This window comes from Miniopterus schreibersii (genome assembly GCF_964146895.1).
Source record: "Miniopterus schreibersii genome assembly, chromosome: 8".
Taxonomy (NCBI): domain Eukaryota; kingdom Metazoa; phylum Chordata; class Mammalia; order Chiroptera; family Miniopteridae; genus Miniopterus; species Miniopterus schreibersii.
The window spans coordinates 672,912-687,836 of record NC_138109.1 but is presented as its reverse complement, the minus strand read 5'-3'; the positions used below and the strand labels follow the sequence as shown (position 1 = coordinate 687,836).

Below are 14,925 nucleotides of genomic sequence, written 5' to 3'. Positions count from 1 at the left end.
TGCTCATGGGAACGCTCGTCCTGGGTGGGCTAAGCTCCCGGCCAGGGGGGAGCAGGTGGCCGGACGTGGGCCCGGGCTGGGCTGCCGGGAACTTGCACCCCAGTCCTGAGTGCCGGGCGCTGAAGGAGGGCTGGTCCCAGCTCTCCTCCCCAAAGCCAGGACCCTTGGTCGGGTCTCAGTGGAAATGCCTCCCTTGGCGGGTCCTCCCCAGCCCCCGTTGAAGTGGGTCCTTCATCTCCAAGCCTGAGCTCAAGGTGCCCACGGACAGCAGGCCGGAGTGTGCGCCTGGATAAGCCTGTGGCCAGGTGGCCTCAGTCTCGTGTGTCCATCTGCCTGGGCTTCCTGGGGCAGTCAATGAGTTAATTATGGGTTTTTTTAATATGTTTTTATTTATTTCAGAGAGAAAGGAAGGGAGAGGGGGAGAGAGAGAGAGAAACAATGAGAGTCATTGATCGGCTGCCTCCTGACGCCCCCGACTGGAGATCCAGCCCGCAACCCGGGCATGTGCCCCGACCGGGCATCTAACCCTGATCTCCTGATTCATAGGTAGACACTCAACCACTGAGCCACACAAGCCGGCCGTGAGTTCATTTATTTAAATACACACACACAGTGCCCAGAGCATGGCCTGGCTCCAGGCAAGTGCTGTGTGTCCATGAGGATAATTCTTATTACCCACCTGCCCCCCAGAACAGGGGTCTTGTCTGTCGGCTCCTTCACGGTGTTGCCCACGTCTAAGCCTCTGGCATACACTAGGTGCTTAATAAACGTAGGAAAACACGCTTTCAGCGTCTCCAAAGCCCCCACAGCGTGTGACCGGCAGCCCCTTGACTGCCCGGGCCACACGGAGCCCTCCTCCTGCCTCTCCATCCCCGAGCTTTGGGCCCATGCAGGGGGTCAGGTCTCCGCCCTGATCCAGGTGTCTGCTCAGAAGCTGTCGGCACGGAGACCTTCTCGGTATTTTTTTATTGATTTTTTTTTTTTTTTTTAGAGAGAGGAAAGAGAAACATCGACTTATTGCTTCACTTACTTACGCATCCGTTGGGTGATTACGGTACGAGCCCTGACCAGGGATCGAACCCCCAACCTCAGAGTATTGGGATGATGCTCTAACTGAGCTACCCGGCCAGGGCCAGGACCTTCTCAGTGTTGAGAGGAGTGACCGTGAGCCCAGCTACGGGGCCAGGATGGACACCTGGCATCAAGTCCCCTCCTCTTCCTGGAGCCCTGGAGGCAAACACTCTTCAAAACCCGGGGCAGAGGGTGAAGGAGCCCCCTGCGGGCCCGCAGACTCCGGCCGCAGCCCCCCCTCTCCGGGACACCAGGGAGGCTCGTGGGCCCTAAACTGAAGGCTTGCCCAGGTCCCCAGAGTGTGCGGGATTCGTCCCGGTGTGATATTGCCCCTCATCGGTTTGGGTGTCGATCTGGGGGACGGGAAGTCTCTCCGTTCCTTCGCCAAGGTTTCTGACAATCCGTCTGTCAGAACTTCTGCACCTGTGTCATCCCACTGACGCCAGCTCCGCCCGGACTCGCCCTAGAATGGCGAGAACCGTGGGGGGCAGCCCCAGCCCAGGCCTGGAAAGCGGGCCCCTGTCCTCGTGCTCCGCCCCTGGCTGGGCCAGCTGGGATCCGGGAAGGGGCAGAGCCGAGCCCGTGAAGGAAAACCGCTCGCTCCGCCGGGCAGAGCGTGGTACCCATCCCAGCTCTGCTCCTCACCGGCCTCAGGGCCTCGCAAGTCATTTTTCCTGGCTTTGCCGATTCATCTGCAAAGGGGGGGCGTGAGAGGGGCGGCCGGCTTCCTGGCGTCACAAGCCCACCAGGCTGACCCCTTCCCCACAGTGTTTCCTTATTCACGGCTGTTTTTTCTGAAATTGACAGTCTGGCTTGCAGGCACTCAAGGTCCCCTCCCTTCTCTAGAAAACACTGTGGGACGTTCCCTACAGTATTTTATTTCTGGGGGGGGAGGAGAACCCCACCCTCCAAGTGCCACTTTGGTGAAACTTTCAAAATCAGTAAAAAGCAGGTGTCTGTCGGTGGAAGGCTCCCTGTTCCAGACCAGGCCTGTGCTTGTCACCAGACACCTGGGCCACCCCGCCCCTCGTCCTGGCACTCGGGACATCGAGGGACAGGGGGCCTGGTCCCCGCCCACGGAACAGCGATGGCAAAGAAGCTCTGGGGTCGTCGCCGGTGTACTGAGTGCCCTAAGTCACCACCTCTCCCCCTGCAGTCTCCTGCTTTGGCCCCTTGATCAGCCGGCACCCACACAACCCGCTGCCATGGGAGTTCCTGCCACCCATGCCTGCAGCTCCTTCGGTGGACAGGCTCTTTCTCTCTGGCCAGACCTGGTGGTTATCTGACGAGGTGACGCTGTAACTTATCCGGGATGACCAGCCGAAGGTGGCTCCTCCCCCAGGCAGGTCACACACAGCGCCCTTGGGACCCGGGCTCACGTCTTTTTTTCTTCAATGTTTTTATTGATTTCAGAGAGAAGGAGAGAGAGCGATAGAAACATCGAAGACAGAGAAACATCAACATCGATCAGTTGCCTCCTGCACGGCCTCTGCTAGGGATGGAGCCCGAAACCAGAGGCATGTGCCCTGACTGGGAATCAAACCGGTGACCTCCTGGTGCATAGGTCGATGCCCGGCCACTGAGCCATGCCGGCCAGCTGCCATCGTGAGGCAGGTGTCACGCTCACCCATATGGCACTAAGTAGGACAGTCATGCATTGGGCCCTGGGAGGTATGGAAACGGCTTCCTTGGCCCCTTCAGTGACAACACGGCCATGGACAGCAGGGCCCTACGTGGCACCTGGAAGCCACACGGGTGCAGTCTGCTGGTCTACTTGGTTCTTGAGCCCATCGGCCTGCAGCCTGTTCTACATCATTTCTTTGGGTGAGCGCTTCGCTGGGTGCTCGCAGCGCTTGGAAAGGGCTGGCACCCCCAAGTGCCCGGGCTGGGCAGAGGGCTGGCACCAAGTGCCCGGGCTGGGCAGAGGGCTGGCCGGAGTCCATCCGGGCAGCAGGATGAGCCCCAGGAGGCAGAGGTGACTCACAGGGAGCTGGGAGGGGAAGCGGAGACGGCTAAATTTAAAATCCCGGCCTGCTATGCTGATGGGGTTGCTTTATTATTTTCCTGGGGACATGCACCAAATAGAGACTATGGCAGCGACGCAGAATTTTCTTGAGCTCAGAGTGTAATTATTAATCCTGTGATTTTCGGATGGAATCCATTCATTTGGAGAGGCAGAGGAAACTTGGCAGAAACACGGAACACTTTCCGCAGCCTGAGCTGGGCTACAGCTACCGCCGTAAACAAAGGAGGCAGCTCCCCAGGAACCAGGCTCAGGGTTGTTGCTGTTTTTAGTAATCAACTCCCCTCCCCCCGACCCCATAAACTTGGCCACTTGGAGGATTTTTTCTACATGAGTTAACTAGATGTCCAAGTACAACTGCTCACGGTTACTGTGGAAAAGTCAGGACCCTGTCCTCCTATTTTATGTTTTTTTTCAAGCGGCAATTTGAATTCTTTCGTGCGATAGAAAATGTCGCACGCAAATTAACAATTCCCGACAAAAGGGCTGTCGATCAAGCGAGAAAAACATTCTCTTTTCGACGCGGGGACTGAACAACAACCTCCAACTCCTACAGAAGGCTGGGCGCGGAGGGGTGGGCTCTGCCTCTCTCTGGTCCTGGGTGCTGATCCTCCGCCCAGGGTGCAGGAGAGATAACAGCAGAATTGCTGTCACCTTTGAACGCTTTCATTAAATTTCTTCAAGAAACACTCACTTAACAAATATCTATGTAATGATTCACCCTCCCACGGGCCAGGTATTGATACGGATGGTGAGTGTGAACAGGATATTGAAGGTCCCCGCCCTGGGTGTCCGCCTGAGCATCGAAGGGTCTCGGGTTTGGTTCAAGGGCAGGTACCTGGGTCGTCGGGTGACCCCCAGCCCCTGTCGGGGCGCCTGTGGGAGGCAGCCCGTCGATGTTTCTCTCCCTCTCTCCCTCCTTCCCTTCCACTCTCTCTAAAAAATAAAAAAATCAATGGAGAAAATATCCTCAGGTGCTGCCTTTCAGAGAGAGTGGAGGGAGGGGAGAGGAGAGAGAACCGTGGACGTGAGAGAGACACCCCCTGGCTGCCTCCCGCACACGCCCAACCGACCCCGGGGATGGGGCCCGTTAACCCAGGTCCCTGCCCTCGACGGGAATCGAACCTTCAGTACACGGCCGACGCTCTAACCACTGAGGAACAGGCCGGGCCGGACTCTCCGACTTCGGTGTTTTTTTTAAATCCCCACCTAAGGAAATTTTTCCCATTGCTTTTCAGAGAAAGAGTGGAAGGGGGGCGAGAGAGAGACAGGGACAGAGGGACAGAGAGACGTGTCACCGACGGGCTGCCTCCTGCTGGCGGGTTGACGGGGCGCCAGGGATCGAACCTGCAACCGAGGTGCTGGGCGGAATCGAACCCAGGACCCTCAGTCCGCGGGCGACGCTCTAGCCACGGAGCCAAACCAGCCGGGGCAAAACTCTCCGATTTCTAAAGTTGGCAACTAATCTGAACCTCAACCGGCTCGGGCCAAACCAGAGCGGGGGTCTGGCGGGGCGTCCAGGGACCTGAGCGCACTGGGCCCCTGCGCGGCAGCTTGGTGGCGGGGCCAACGCACACCCTCCACCTCCAGGCCTTGGCCTCCGCCCCGGGTGCAGGGGTGCGGGGTGCAGGGGTAGAGTGGTGCAGGGGTACAGTGGTGTGGGAGTGGGGGTGCAGGGGTACAGTGGTGCAGGGGTACAGTGGTGTAGGGGTGGGGGTGCAGGGGTACAGTGGTGCGGGGTACAGTGGTGTAGGGGTGGGGGTGCAGGGGTACAGTGGTGCGGGGTACAGTGGTGCAGGGCGCAGGGGTGCGGGGCGCAGGGGTGCAGGATACAGTGGTGCAGGGGTACAGTGGTGTGGGGGTGGGGTGCAGGGTGTGGGGTACAGGGGTGCAGGGGTGCGGGGTACAGGGGTGCGGGTGCGGGTGCGCAGTGCAGGAACGCACCTTCGAACACGCCTCCGAGCCTCTCGCTCCTGCGCGGGCGGCGCCGGCTCGGCCACACTGCGCCTGCGCGAGCGCCCCGCCCCCGCGCTGGACCAAACCATCGCCCAGCGGGGGCGCCCCGGCGCGAGCACCCCCTCCGCATGGGGCCGCCCGTTGCCATGGAGCCGCCGCTCCAAACGACGCGGCGGTTTCCCCGAGACGCGCGCGGCCGCGGAGCTGTCGAGGCGCCGCCGTCGGGCTGGTCCGCCCCGTGGGACCCCGGGCGCGTCGGCCGAGAGGTGGGTGCGCTCGCCGGGCCCGGGGCCGCGCTGGGGGGGCTACGCCGCCCCCCAGGCACCACCGACATCCTCGCGGCCGGTTCGCGGGAGCCCGGGCGCGTCCCGCTCGGGGCCTGCGCGGTGTGGCGGGGTCGCCGCGCCCTTGCGGGGAGCCCTGCGCCCCCTCGGCCCGGCGGTGGGCGGACCCGCAGCGCCGGGCGGTGGCGGGACGGGCGCGGGGCGTCCCGGGGGCCGGCTGGGGACGGACGGGCCCGGCGGCGCCGCTTCCCCGGGGCCCTGGAGCGCGCCCCTTCCCGCACCCGCCGCGCCTGTAAGCGCAGTGACTCTGGGCACATCCTTTTTTTAATGCTTGAAACAGCCCCGGAGTTACGGAAAAGCTGCAAGTTCAGCGCCAAAAAAGCCCCTCCTTGCAGCGCCTGCTGGAGCCTGAACTGCGCGCGGCGCTGTCGCCCGGGGCGCCGCGCGTCCCTGCACCAGGCCCCGCCCCAGCTCCCCGGGGGCGCGTCGGGCGGGCGGGCGGGCGGGCGGCTGCGGCCGGGCCCCAGGCTCGCGCTGCCAGCTGGTCCCCCGGAGTCGCACTGAGTGGTCTCCCTGCCGCCTTCAGTCCCGAGCCCAGGGCCCAGGGCCGCCCTCAGCCTTCCCTTGACCCTGACGCCTTGGAGGGTTACAGGCCGGTCACTCTGTGCACAGCCCCTCCCTCCACTTGGGTCTCTCCGATGTCCCCTTGTGATTGGATCCCAATATGCATCTTTGGCACGAAAGTCACAGAAGTGATGCCACCTGCCCACTTCCTGCTGGTTTCCTGCCGCCAGGTGGCTCAGTGCCCGTCTGTCACATGATGATATCCGCTTTGATCCCTCAGTTGTGGTGTCTGCGGCGGCCTCTCCCCTGGGAAGTTACTTTTCCCGTCCTGATTAACAGGCGTTCTGTTGGGAGGTACTTTGAGGCTGTGTAACCATGCCGTCCCTCCCAGGCGTGGGCTGGGTGGCTCTCACAGCGGGCACACCCCCCCCACCCTGCTTGGGTTCTGATCCCCTAATTGGACACCTCTATAGGGTCCGCTCCTCCCACTCAGGCTCTGACATCCAGCTCTGGGCCTCAGTTTCCCCACACAGGCATCCCTTCCCTTCCCAGTCAGGCTCTGCCACCCCCGCCTGGGCCACCTGCCCTGCCTGAGGTACCTACTTTGAAAGTGAAGGGAGGAGGAGCAGCAGTGTGTGTGCTTTCGTGTCATTTGCCCTCGGTTGCGTTTGCGAGGTTCATCCACGCCACTGTGGAGCTGAGCTCGTTCCGCTTCTCCACTGCGAAGCAGTCCAGGTGCCGGTCAGGCTGCTCTGCGGCCACGGCCATGGATGGTCTCCGGAGCTGCTCCCATTGGGAACACTGCGGCTCTGTGAGGTCTGGTTACGTCTCCTGGGTTTATGTGTACCGTGAGTTGAGTTTTGTCCCCTCAAAAAAATTTGATGTCAAAGTGACCTCATGTATAACTGGGATTATTGAGATATAAATGGTTAAGATGATGTCATTCTGGAGTAGGGTGGGCTCCTAATTCAGGATGACAGGTATCTTTATAAAAAAAGGGGGACTTTAGGCATAGACACTCACACAGAAAGAATGTCATATGAAGGTTGGAGTTAGGCTACCACAAGCCAGGGGACCACTAGAAGAGAGAAGAGAAGCCTGGGACCGCTTCTTCCCTAGCCCTTCAGGGGAGCACAGGCCCCCCGGCACCTTGATATCAGATTTCTGGCCTCCAGACACCCAGTTTGTGAAACTGTAACCGGAACCCGAGTTCGACTGGCTGTTGCCACACAAACCAAACTCCTGAGGCAGATGCTGGTAAAAAAGGAAAGAGGTTTATTCAAGTGCCAGCTGCCCAAGAAGATGGGGGACTCTTGTCACAAAACCCATCTCAACATGTCAGTGCAGGCAGAGGTTTACATAAGTGAAGGAGGAAGTCGGGAGGGACAGAACCAGCAGGATGGCTGCACGAGATATTGCTGGCTCTGGAGGGGGTAAAATGGGGCCCTGAGTGAAGGAATGTGGGTGACTTTGAGAAACTTTTTCCGGTTCCTTGGAGCCACCAGGAGGGAATGCAGCCCTGCCAGCACCTGGGTTTTAGCCCAGTGAGACTCATCGCAGACTTCTGGCCTCCAGAAATATTAGATAATAAATTTGTGTTAAGTCACTGAATTTATGGTAATTTGTCAGCAGCAATAGGAAATGAATGCGTACCACAGAATCGCTGTCAACCCTAATAAAATTCACGTTAAGTTCTTAGTACAGACTCATGCCCCTTTGTGTTCATTTTTCCACATTATGTCAAAAAATGTTTACAGTTGCTTGCTTGACTCTGGGTCCAAACCAGATCCCCACATTGCATGCGGCCGACTTGTGTCCTAAGGCCCTTTGGACTTAAAACAGCCCCCTTGCCTTCCGCCCCACCACATCTATTTGTTGAAGAAACTGGGTCATTTGTTCCATTTTACCTTTATTTGGGTCTCGTTAGCATCAGCCAGTGAGTTTCCTCGTTTAAGGTCCTGCACGCTTTGGTTGTGCGTGTCCCCAATCACTTCATACTCATTGATGTAACTGGAAAGGGCGGCTTTTCCAAATCTTTTCTCATTATTTGTTCTGATAAATAGAAATAGAATTGATTTGTGTTGTTGTTAATCTTTACCCGAGTATATTTTTTCCATTGATTTTTTTAGAGAGAGAGGAAGGGATGGGGGGAGAGAGAAACATCGATGTGAGAGAGACACATCGATTGGTTGCCTCCTGCCCGCGCCCCAACAGGGGCCAGGGATCAAGCCTGCAACCCAGGTACCTGCCCTTGACCAGAAATCGAACCCGTGACCCTTTAGTGCAGCAGCCGATGCTCTAACCATGGAGCCACCCTGGCCAGAGTGCCTCGATAATTTTAATTTATCTGTATATTTGCTCAGATTTCTACCTACACGGTCACGTTACCTGGAGAAAATGACTGTTTTCCTCTTTGCACTCCTCACTCCTTTCATTTCTCTAACGCCGGCTGTTCTGGCCGGGAGACCTCGTGCCTCCCGAGCAGAGGAGAGGGGTTTACAAGCATCCGAGTCTCGTTCTCAGTCGTGAAGGAGGCGCTCTTCATGCGTGCGGCTAAGTGTGGTGTTTCCTGCGGACGGTTTATGTTTCCTGCAGGTACGGCCTTCGTTGGAAGCCCACTGCGGATGTGAGCTCACTGTGTTTTTCATGAAGCATAAGCAGGAGTATCCATGCTTCTTTCCTGCACGTATTGAGTCGATCTGTGCTCTTTGAGGGAGCGCCCGGGAGTCTGTAGTGGTTTATATTCTGCGCGTGTCTGCAGGGTTCGCTTGTCCACGACGCCTTTTAAATGTGTCATTGGTGACTCGTTTATCTGGGAGAGGGGTGTTCAAGTTTTCTCTGACTTTTCTTTAGCTTTTTAAAATTCTGACACACGCCCGAGCCGGCTTGGCTCAGTGGTTAGAGTGCTGGCCCGCAGAATGAAGGGTCCCGGGTTTGATTCCGGCCAAGGACGCGCACCTCAGTTGCAGGTTCAGTCGCCGGCCAGGGTCGGGGCGCTTGCGGGAGGCAGCCAGTCGATGTGTCTCGCTCACATCAATGTTCCTCTCCCTCCCTCCCTCCCTCCTTCCCTCCCTCCCTCCCTCTCTCTCTGAAAAGCAAGGGAAAAAATATCCTCAGGCGAGGGTTAAAAAAAACACGTAAATGAATGAATAACATTTTCGTGGGCTGTCCTGTGCCTCCCCCTTTGCTCCGTTCGCGGCGAGGCGCGGCTGTGATTGAACACACCTGGCCCCACAATCCCCGCGTCTTCCCGGAGACCTGGCGTCTGGCCGGGCGGGACCCTCTTCCGCCCTCCCCGCCTTCTGCCCGAAGCGTTTTGTCCGTTTCTAGGTAACGCCGGGCTTCCTAGTTACAGTCTCTGCACAGAGCTGCTTCTCCTGGTCCCGAGGCCGCGGTGCTCCTGTGAGCTCCTCTGAGGTGTCTCCCTTTAAGCAGCCGAGTTAGATTTTCTTGTTATTGTGGGTGTTTCTTTAACCCACTTTGGTAAGGTGCTTCCCTTTCGCTCGGTCACTGACTCTCCTTACAGTCTTGCCGTCCCTTAGGTTTCGACCTGATACTTTCCCGTCGAGCCTTCAAGGTTCTCCAGGCGACGTGAACACGGCCCATTTCCAGCATTTTCGGTTATTTTCAGCGTGGTGGTTGGCAGCCGGCCAGACCCACTGCCAAAGCGGGAGCCCAGCTGCTTCTCTGAAGCACCTTCAGCGAATCTCTGTTTCTGACCCGGCTTCACCCCGCCTCCCAGACGCCGCTCCTGGGCGGGCACCGGTGGCGGGACTGCCGGGGTCTCGGGGCTCAGGGGCCGCACCTGAGGCCGGGCCGGGCCCCTGTGGGCAGTTCCCACTCAGCCCCCCACTGCCCAGCTCCCGACTCCTAGAAACGGTTTCTCCTCCCACGTGCCTGTCCGGTCGCCCTCCAGATCCCTGAGCCGTCCGCTGCTCTTTAGTGGGGACGCCGAGGGGTCAGAGGCCACCAGCCTGGAACCGCTGTCCTAGGCGGACGTTCAGAGCGTGTGCGGTTTAGCGCAGTCGCTTTCGACGGGTCCGTGTGTGTCAGGTTTCACCTCCCGGCGCTTGTCGTCCCTGGGCCTCAACCGGGCTCCGTGCGGAGCACCTGGAACCGCCGGGCACCGCGCGGAGCAGCCCGAGCACCTGCGAGGCTCCGGGAGCCCTGGCACCCACAGGCTCGCGGGGCGTCGGGTTCTTCACGTGGAAGGGACCTCGTCGGCGTTTTACGAGATTCCTCAGAATTCTGCCTCTCAGGACTTTTAACACCCATTTGTTTCTCTGGCGCCTTTTAAAAAATTAATTACTGGCACTGACTTATGAATGGTGTATCTGGGAGACGTTATTGGGCTTTGAAAAATCTCTTTCAGTGACTTATCCTGAAGCAGCTGCTAAATCAAGGAACGAGAAACAGACTCGTCAGCGATTTCGGCGCCTGGCACAGCACATCCGCGGTCCGTGCGGCCCGGCGCCCGGCCTCCCAGCGCGACAAACGATGTAACGAATGTTCTGGATCCCCTAAGACTGCGTCTGAGCCCCGGCTGTGCCCGCGTTCCTGGGTCACGCGCTAGGACACGCACACGCCCTAGGTGTCGCTCCGGGTGAGTTTTGACAATTGCACGCACCTGGGTAACCCCCACCCCCACCCCCCGAAACCAGACAGGGAGCCTCACCCCCGCCGTCCCCGCCTCTGACCCAGACTCCGGGCCTGACTTCCGTCGCCCCGGTTCCTTCTGCCTGTATTTGGGTTTCGCGTGCACTCCTTTGGGTCTAATTTCCTTCGTTTATTTATTTTTTAAAATGTTTCTATTGACTTGAGAGAGAGAGAGAGGAAGGGAGAGGGGAGAGCGAAGGAGAAGCGTTGATGTGAGAGAGAAACGTGGATGGGCCGCCTCCTGCACGCCCCCGACTGGGGATCGAGCCCACAACCCGGGCGTGTGCCCTGACCGGGAATCGAACCCGCGGCCTCTCTGCTCACCTCCTGAACGTCTCTGTACGAGGCAGACTGTTCCTTCTTTTGAAATCCGGTCCTTCAGGTTATTACCATCGTTTTCAACCTGCGGGCTCCTCTGGATTGCGTAACCGTTTCCTGCAGCGGACGCCCGCCCCCCGAGATGGAAGAAGGTGCTGGCCTGTTCCCCGAGGTGGAGCTCCTGGAGGGCGTCCCACAAGTGGACGATGGTAATTCGGGTCTCGTCACCCACACCCCGGGACCCGCGGCGGGCAGACAGGGCGCCTCGCGCCCCCTTCCCTTGTTGTTTGTCTGGTGCGTGTGTGTTTTCCGAGAGACCACATCTCTTAAATGCGTATTTTTTTCAAAGAGGGAGCTTAGGTTAGTCTGCCTTTAGCTGAAACAAAGCTGCCCTGTGTCTGAAGATCCCGAAAGGGGCCGACCATGGTTTTTAGTTTCCGGCGTCTTTATTGAGAAACCCGATGCCATTTTTATCCCAATCCTTTGAGTGTGACCTAGTTCCAACCCCCCCCCCCAACCCCTGGAGGCTTTTCGATTTTTTTTTTTTTTCCTGATTGAAGTTTTTCTCAGATAAGCCCCTTCAGGGAGAACACGGGTTCCTGGTCACCGTCCACGGCCCGGCCTGCCTGGCGCTGTGCCCACCCCTCCCCCGCGTCCTGCCCGTCGGGCTCCTGGGACGGTCGCCTGCCCCTCACCCGCCGCGTCCCCTCTCCTGCGCTCCCGTTTGCCCACCGATGCCTGGCCCTGTCCCGTCACTTCATGGGGATTTACGGGGTGTGGACTCGGCCTCCACGTTTTGCCCGGAGCCTGCAGCGGTTCTCTAAGACAGGGATTCTCAAACTGCTCCTGTCAGAGAACCCCTGGCATGCTTGAAAGTGATGGACGACAACCCGGGGAGCTTCTGCTGATGTCGGTTGTAACTCCCGATGTTTATTAAAAACTAAAGCTGACGATACCTTGTTTATTTATTCACTTAAAACAGCAGTAGCAAACCTGTTTCTTTTACTGTGTAACAAAGAGAGTCTGGTTTAGCGGAAGACAGCGGGATCCGCATGCCCGCTGCCCGGCCGCGTCGCGTGGCCTCTGGGAACCCCACTGTACACCAGTGAAGAGCGGGTGGGACCGACGCGTCCTGTATGATTGTGAAAATGGTTCTGACTCTGCAGACGCCCCCCCAAAGAGGCTTGGGGAGCCCCCAGGGTTCCTTGGGCCACGCTTTGAGAACCGTTGCTCTGGGACGCCATCCCCACCGTGTCCGGGTTTGGGCTTGTCGGGGTTTATTCCGGAGCTTCAGCCTTGACGCCTAGACCTGGTTCTTACCGTCTTAACTCTCGTCGCACTTTCTAGAAAGAGATGAGCTGGAGGACCCGGAGTTCGAGGTGGAGTCTCCCCATCAGGAAGCTGAGAGCCATGCTGGCTCGGGAGGCTGGTAACCGATGCGGGGGGCGGCCGGTGACCAATGCGGGGGGCGGCCGGTGACCAATGTGGGGGGCGGCCGGTGACCGATGCGGGGGGAGGCAGGTAACTGATGCAGGGGGCAGCCGGTGACTGATGCAGGGGGCGGCCGGTGACCGATGCGGGGGGCGGCCGGTGACCGATGTGGGGGGCGGCCGGTGACCGATGGGGGGGCGGCCGGTGACCGATGTGGGGGGCGGCCGGTGACCGATGGGGGGGCGGCCGGTGACCGATGGGGGGGCGGCCGGTGACCGATGCGGGGGGCGGCGGGTGACCGATGCGGGGGGAGGCCGGTGACCGATGCGGGGGGAGGCCGGTGACCGATGCGGGGGGCGGCCGGTGACCGATGGGGGGGCGGCCGGTGACCGATGCGGGGGTCGGCCGGTGACCGATGCGGGGGGCGGCTGGTGACCGATGCGGGGGGCGGCCGGTGACCGATGCGGGGGAAGGCCAGTAACTGATGTGGGGGGAGGCTGGTAACCGATGTGGGGGGCGGCCGGTGACCGATGCGGGGGGCAGCCGGCTCTCCTCCCTGAGCCTCAGGCCCTCGGCACAGGGGGCTGGCACGGGGTGAGTCCCGCGGGCGTGCTGGCCGCACAGGGCAGCCGGGTCCCGTCTGTGTTCAGTGCGGAGAAGCAGCAGAAGGCCGACGCTGAAAGAAGGAAGAAGGTGAGCGTCCAGGACAGGATCCGGGCCTCTGAGCTGCGGAAGGACTTGAGCCGCCTGGATAAGCTGCACAGAGACAAAGATCTCTTCATTCAGAAAACAAGGTGAGCCGTGGTCAGGGTGAGGGTGCCCGCGGCTCGGCAGGAGCTCCGGGCCCGCTGTCCTTCAGGCCAGGGGCGGGGGCCTCCTCCGGCCTCCGGGCTGGGGCTGCCCCTGCCTGCCCCCTGGGGTCCCCCTGGGCCCAGCCTCCCTGCTGCCCCGGTCACCAGCCAGCTTGACCGGCAGGGACGCCCCCTGTGCGTTCCCCACACGTCTGTGGTGTAGGAACACCTCAAGCACACAGAGAAGTGGGAAACACATCGCACAGCCGCCACCCGCGTGCCCCCGACACTGTCAGCTCTGGTCCCTGGTCTGTGTGTGTCCACACGTCACATCTGTGATGTTTTCTGCTAAGTTGTTTGAAGGCAAATTGCAGAGATCGCTGCACTTTCCTCCCGAATTCTTCAGTGTCTCCTAAAACACTGACCTTCCCCCGCACGACCTCAGTACGCACTTCGCCTGCGAAACCCAAACCCTCAGTGTCCTCGTACAGCAAGCCCCAGTGTCCTCCAGAGGCCTCCGGAGCCAGAGCTCTGTTGTTTTGATGGAGGTGACAGGCACGTCACAGGGCGACATCTAGAGCTGGGATTCAGCGAGGGCCCCGGGTCGGTTTGGCTGCCCCGTGGGTCCGTGGCCTGTGCCTCAGTGCCCCCAGCCTCCTGGGGCCCTTCCCACGCCCGCGCTCGTTGTCCGTGATGGTTCCCGTTACGCCCATTCGGGCACAGGGCCCACAGGTGGCCTCCAGCAGAGTTTTCAGAAAACAGATGGACAAGCCCCTGCCCAGTGCTTGGCTTTCAGAGAGACCCCTGGAAAACGGGACATGCCGCGGCCCCCGGCCACGGTCCCTTCTGAGGACGGGGGGCCAGGCGGAGGTGCCCTAGCCCGAGGCAGGGAGGTCGAGGGCCACGCTTCAGGCCATTTATCCGGATCCTGGCTTCACATCTCAGAGGGGAGCTGCGCGCTTGCCGCCAGCGGATGGACCTCATCACCAGGCAGCAGGAGGGTGTGGCGGCCGAGCTGGCTACAGAGAAGGAGGCCAACCACACGTAGGTCCTCTGCCCCGTGGAGGGCGGGGGGCGGGCGGGCGACCATGGGGGCGGAGAGGCCTCCGCTAAGCGTGCGAGAGAGATGGACACAACCCAGAATGGACACCAAGCGTCAGGTGGTCACAGGACAGGAAGCCGGTGGCCAGGAGGCCAGGAGGGGTGGTCGCTTTGAAGCAGGTGGCCAGGGGAGGGCTCCCCGAGGAGGTGACCTCCAGGCTGGGACCCGCATGACAAAGACGAGTGGCTGTGCAGTGACTGGGGAAGAGCACTGTGGGCAGCGAGACTGTGGAGCCCCAGGAGCCACCCAGGGAGGGGGCCGGTGTCCCGGAGACGGTGCAGGGAGGGGGCCGGGGACGGCCCTCAGGACTGGCTCTGCCCAGCTTAGGAGGTCACATGGGGGTCTCGGGGGTCATACCCCTCCGGGTGCCGCCCATCCCCTGCCCACCCCTCCCACCCCCTCACCTCCACACCCCCACACGGTTCCATCCGAGATCAGAGCGGGGCTCAGGTCACCGCAGCTCCAGGACGGAGGAGGAATAAAGTGAGGGAGCCCACACCCCACATGGCCTCTCGGGGCTTTCTGGCCACTGAGTGTGCTGGGTCCTTCCTGGCCCTGAGCCTGGGTGGGCGTGCTGCCCAGAGGGGCTGGCCACGGGGCAGCCGGCCCCCCGTCCTGCAGAAGCACGAGAGGCCCACGGAGAGCTGGGGGTCTGGGGGTCCCCGTGGAAATGGCAGGCCGGGGGAAGGCACCGCTGAGCCTAAGTGGGGGCCCTGGGAGCACACAGCC

The 14,925-nt window shown here is 60.4% G+C and overlaps 1 protein-coding gene across 1 annotated transcript in view; it reads left to right on the top strand.

The window, feature by feature from the left end:
- The first annotated feature begins 5,233 nt into the window (after positions 1-5,233).
- Positions 5,234-14,925, top strand: part of CFAP74 (cilia and flagella associated protein 74) — a 42,585-nt gene continuing 32,893 nt past the window's right edge. Inside the window, exons 1-6 of the mRNA XM_081144331.1 lie at positions 5,234-5,316; positions 10,271-10,501; positions 10,937-11,081; positions 12,220-12,301; positions 12,954-13,097; positions 14,040-14,138. Coding sequence (XP_081000457.1) covers positions 11,015-11,081; positions 12,220-12,301; positions 12,954-13,097; positions 14,040-14,138 — 392 coding nt within the window. The 5' untranslated portion in view covers positions 5,234-5,316; positions 10,271-10,501; positions 10,937-11,014. The remainder of the gene's footprint in view (positions 5,317-10,270; positions 10,502-10,936; positions 11,082-12,219; positions 12,302-12,953; positions 13,098-14,039; positions 14,139-14,925) is intronic.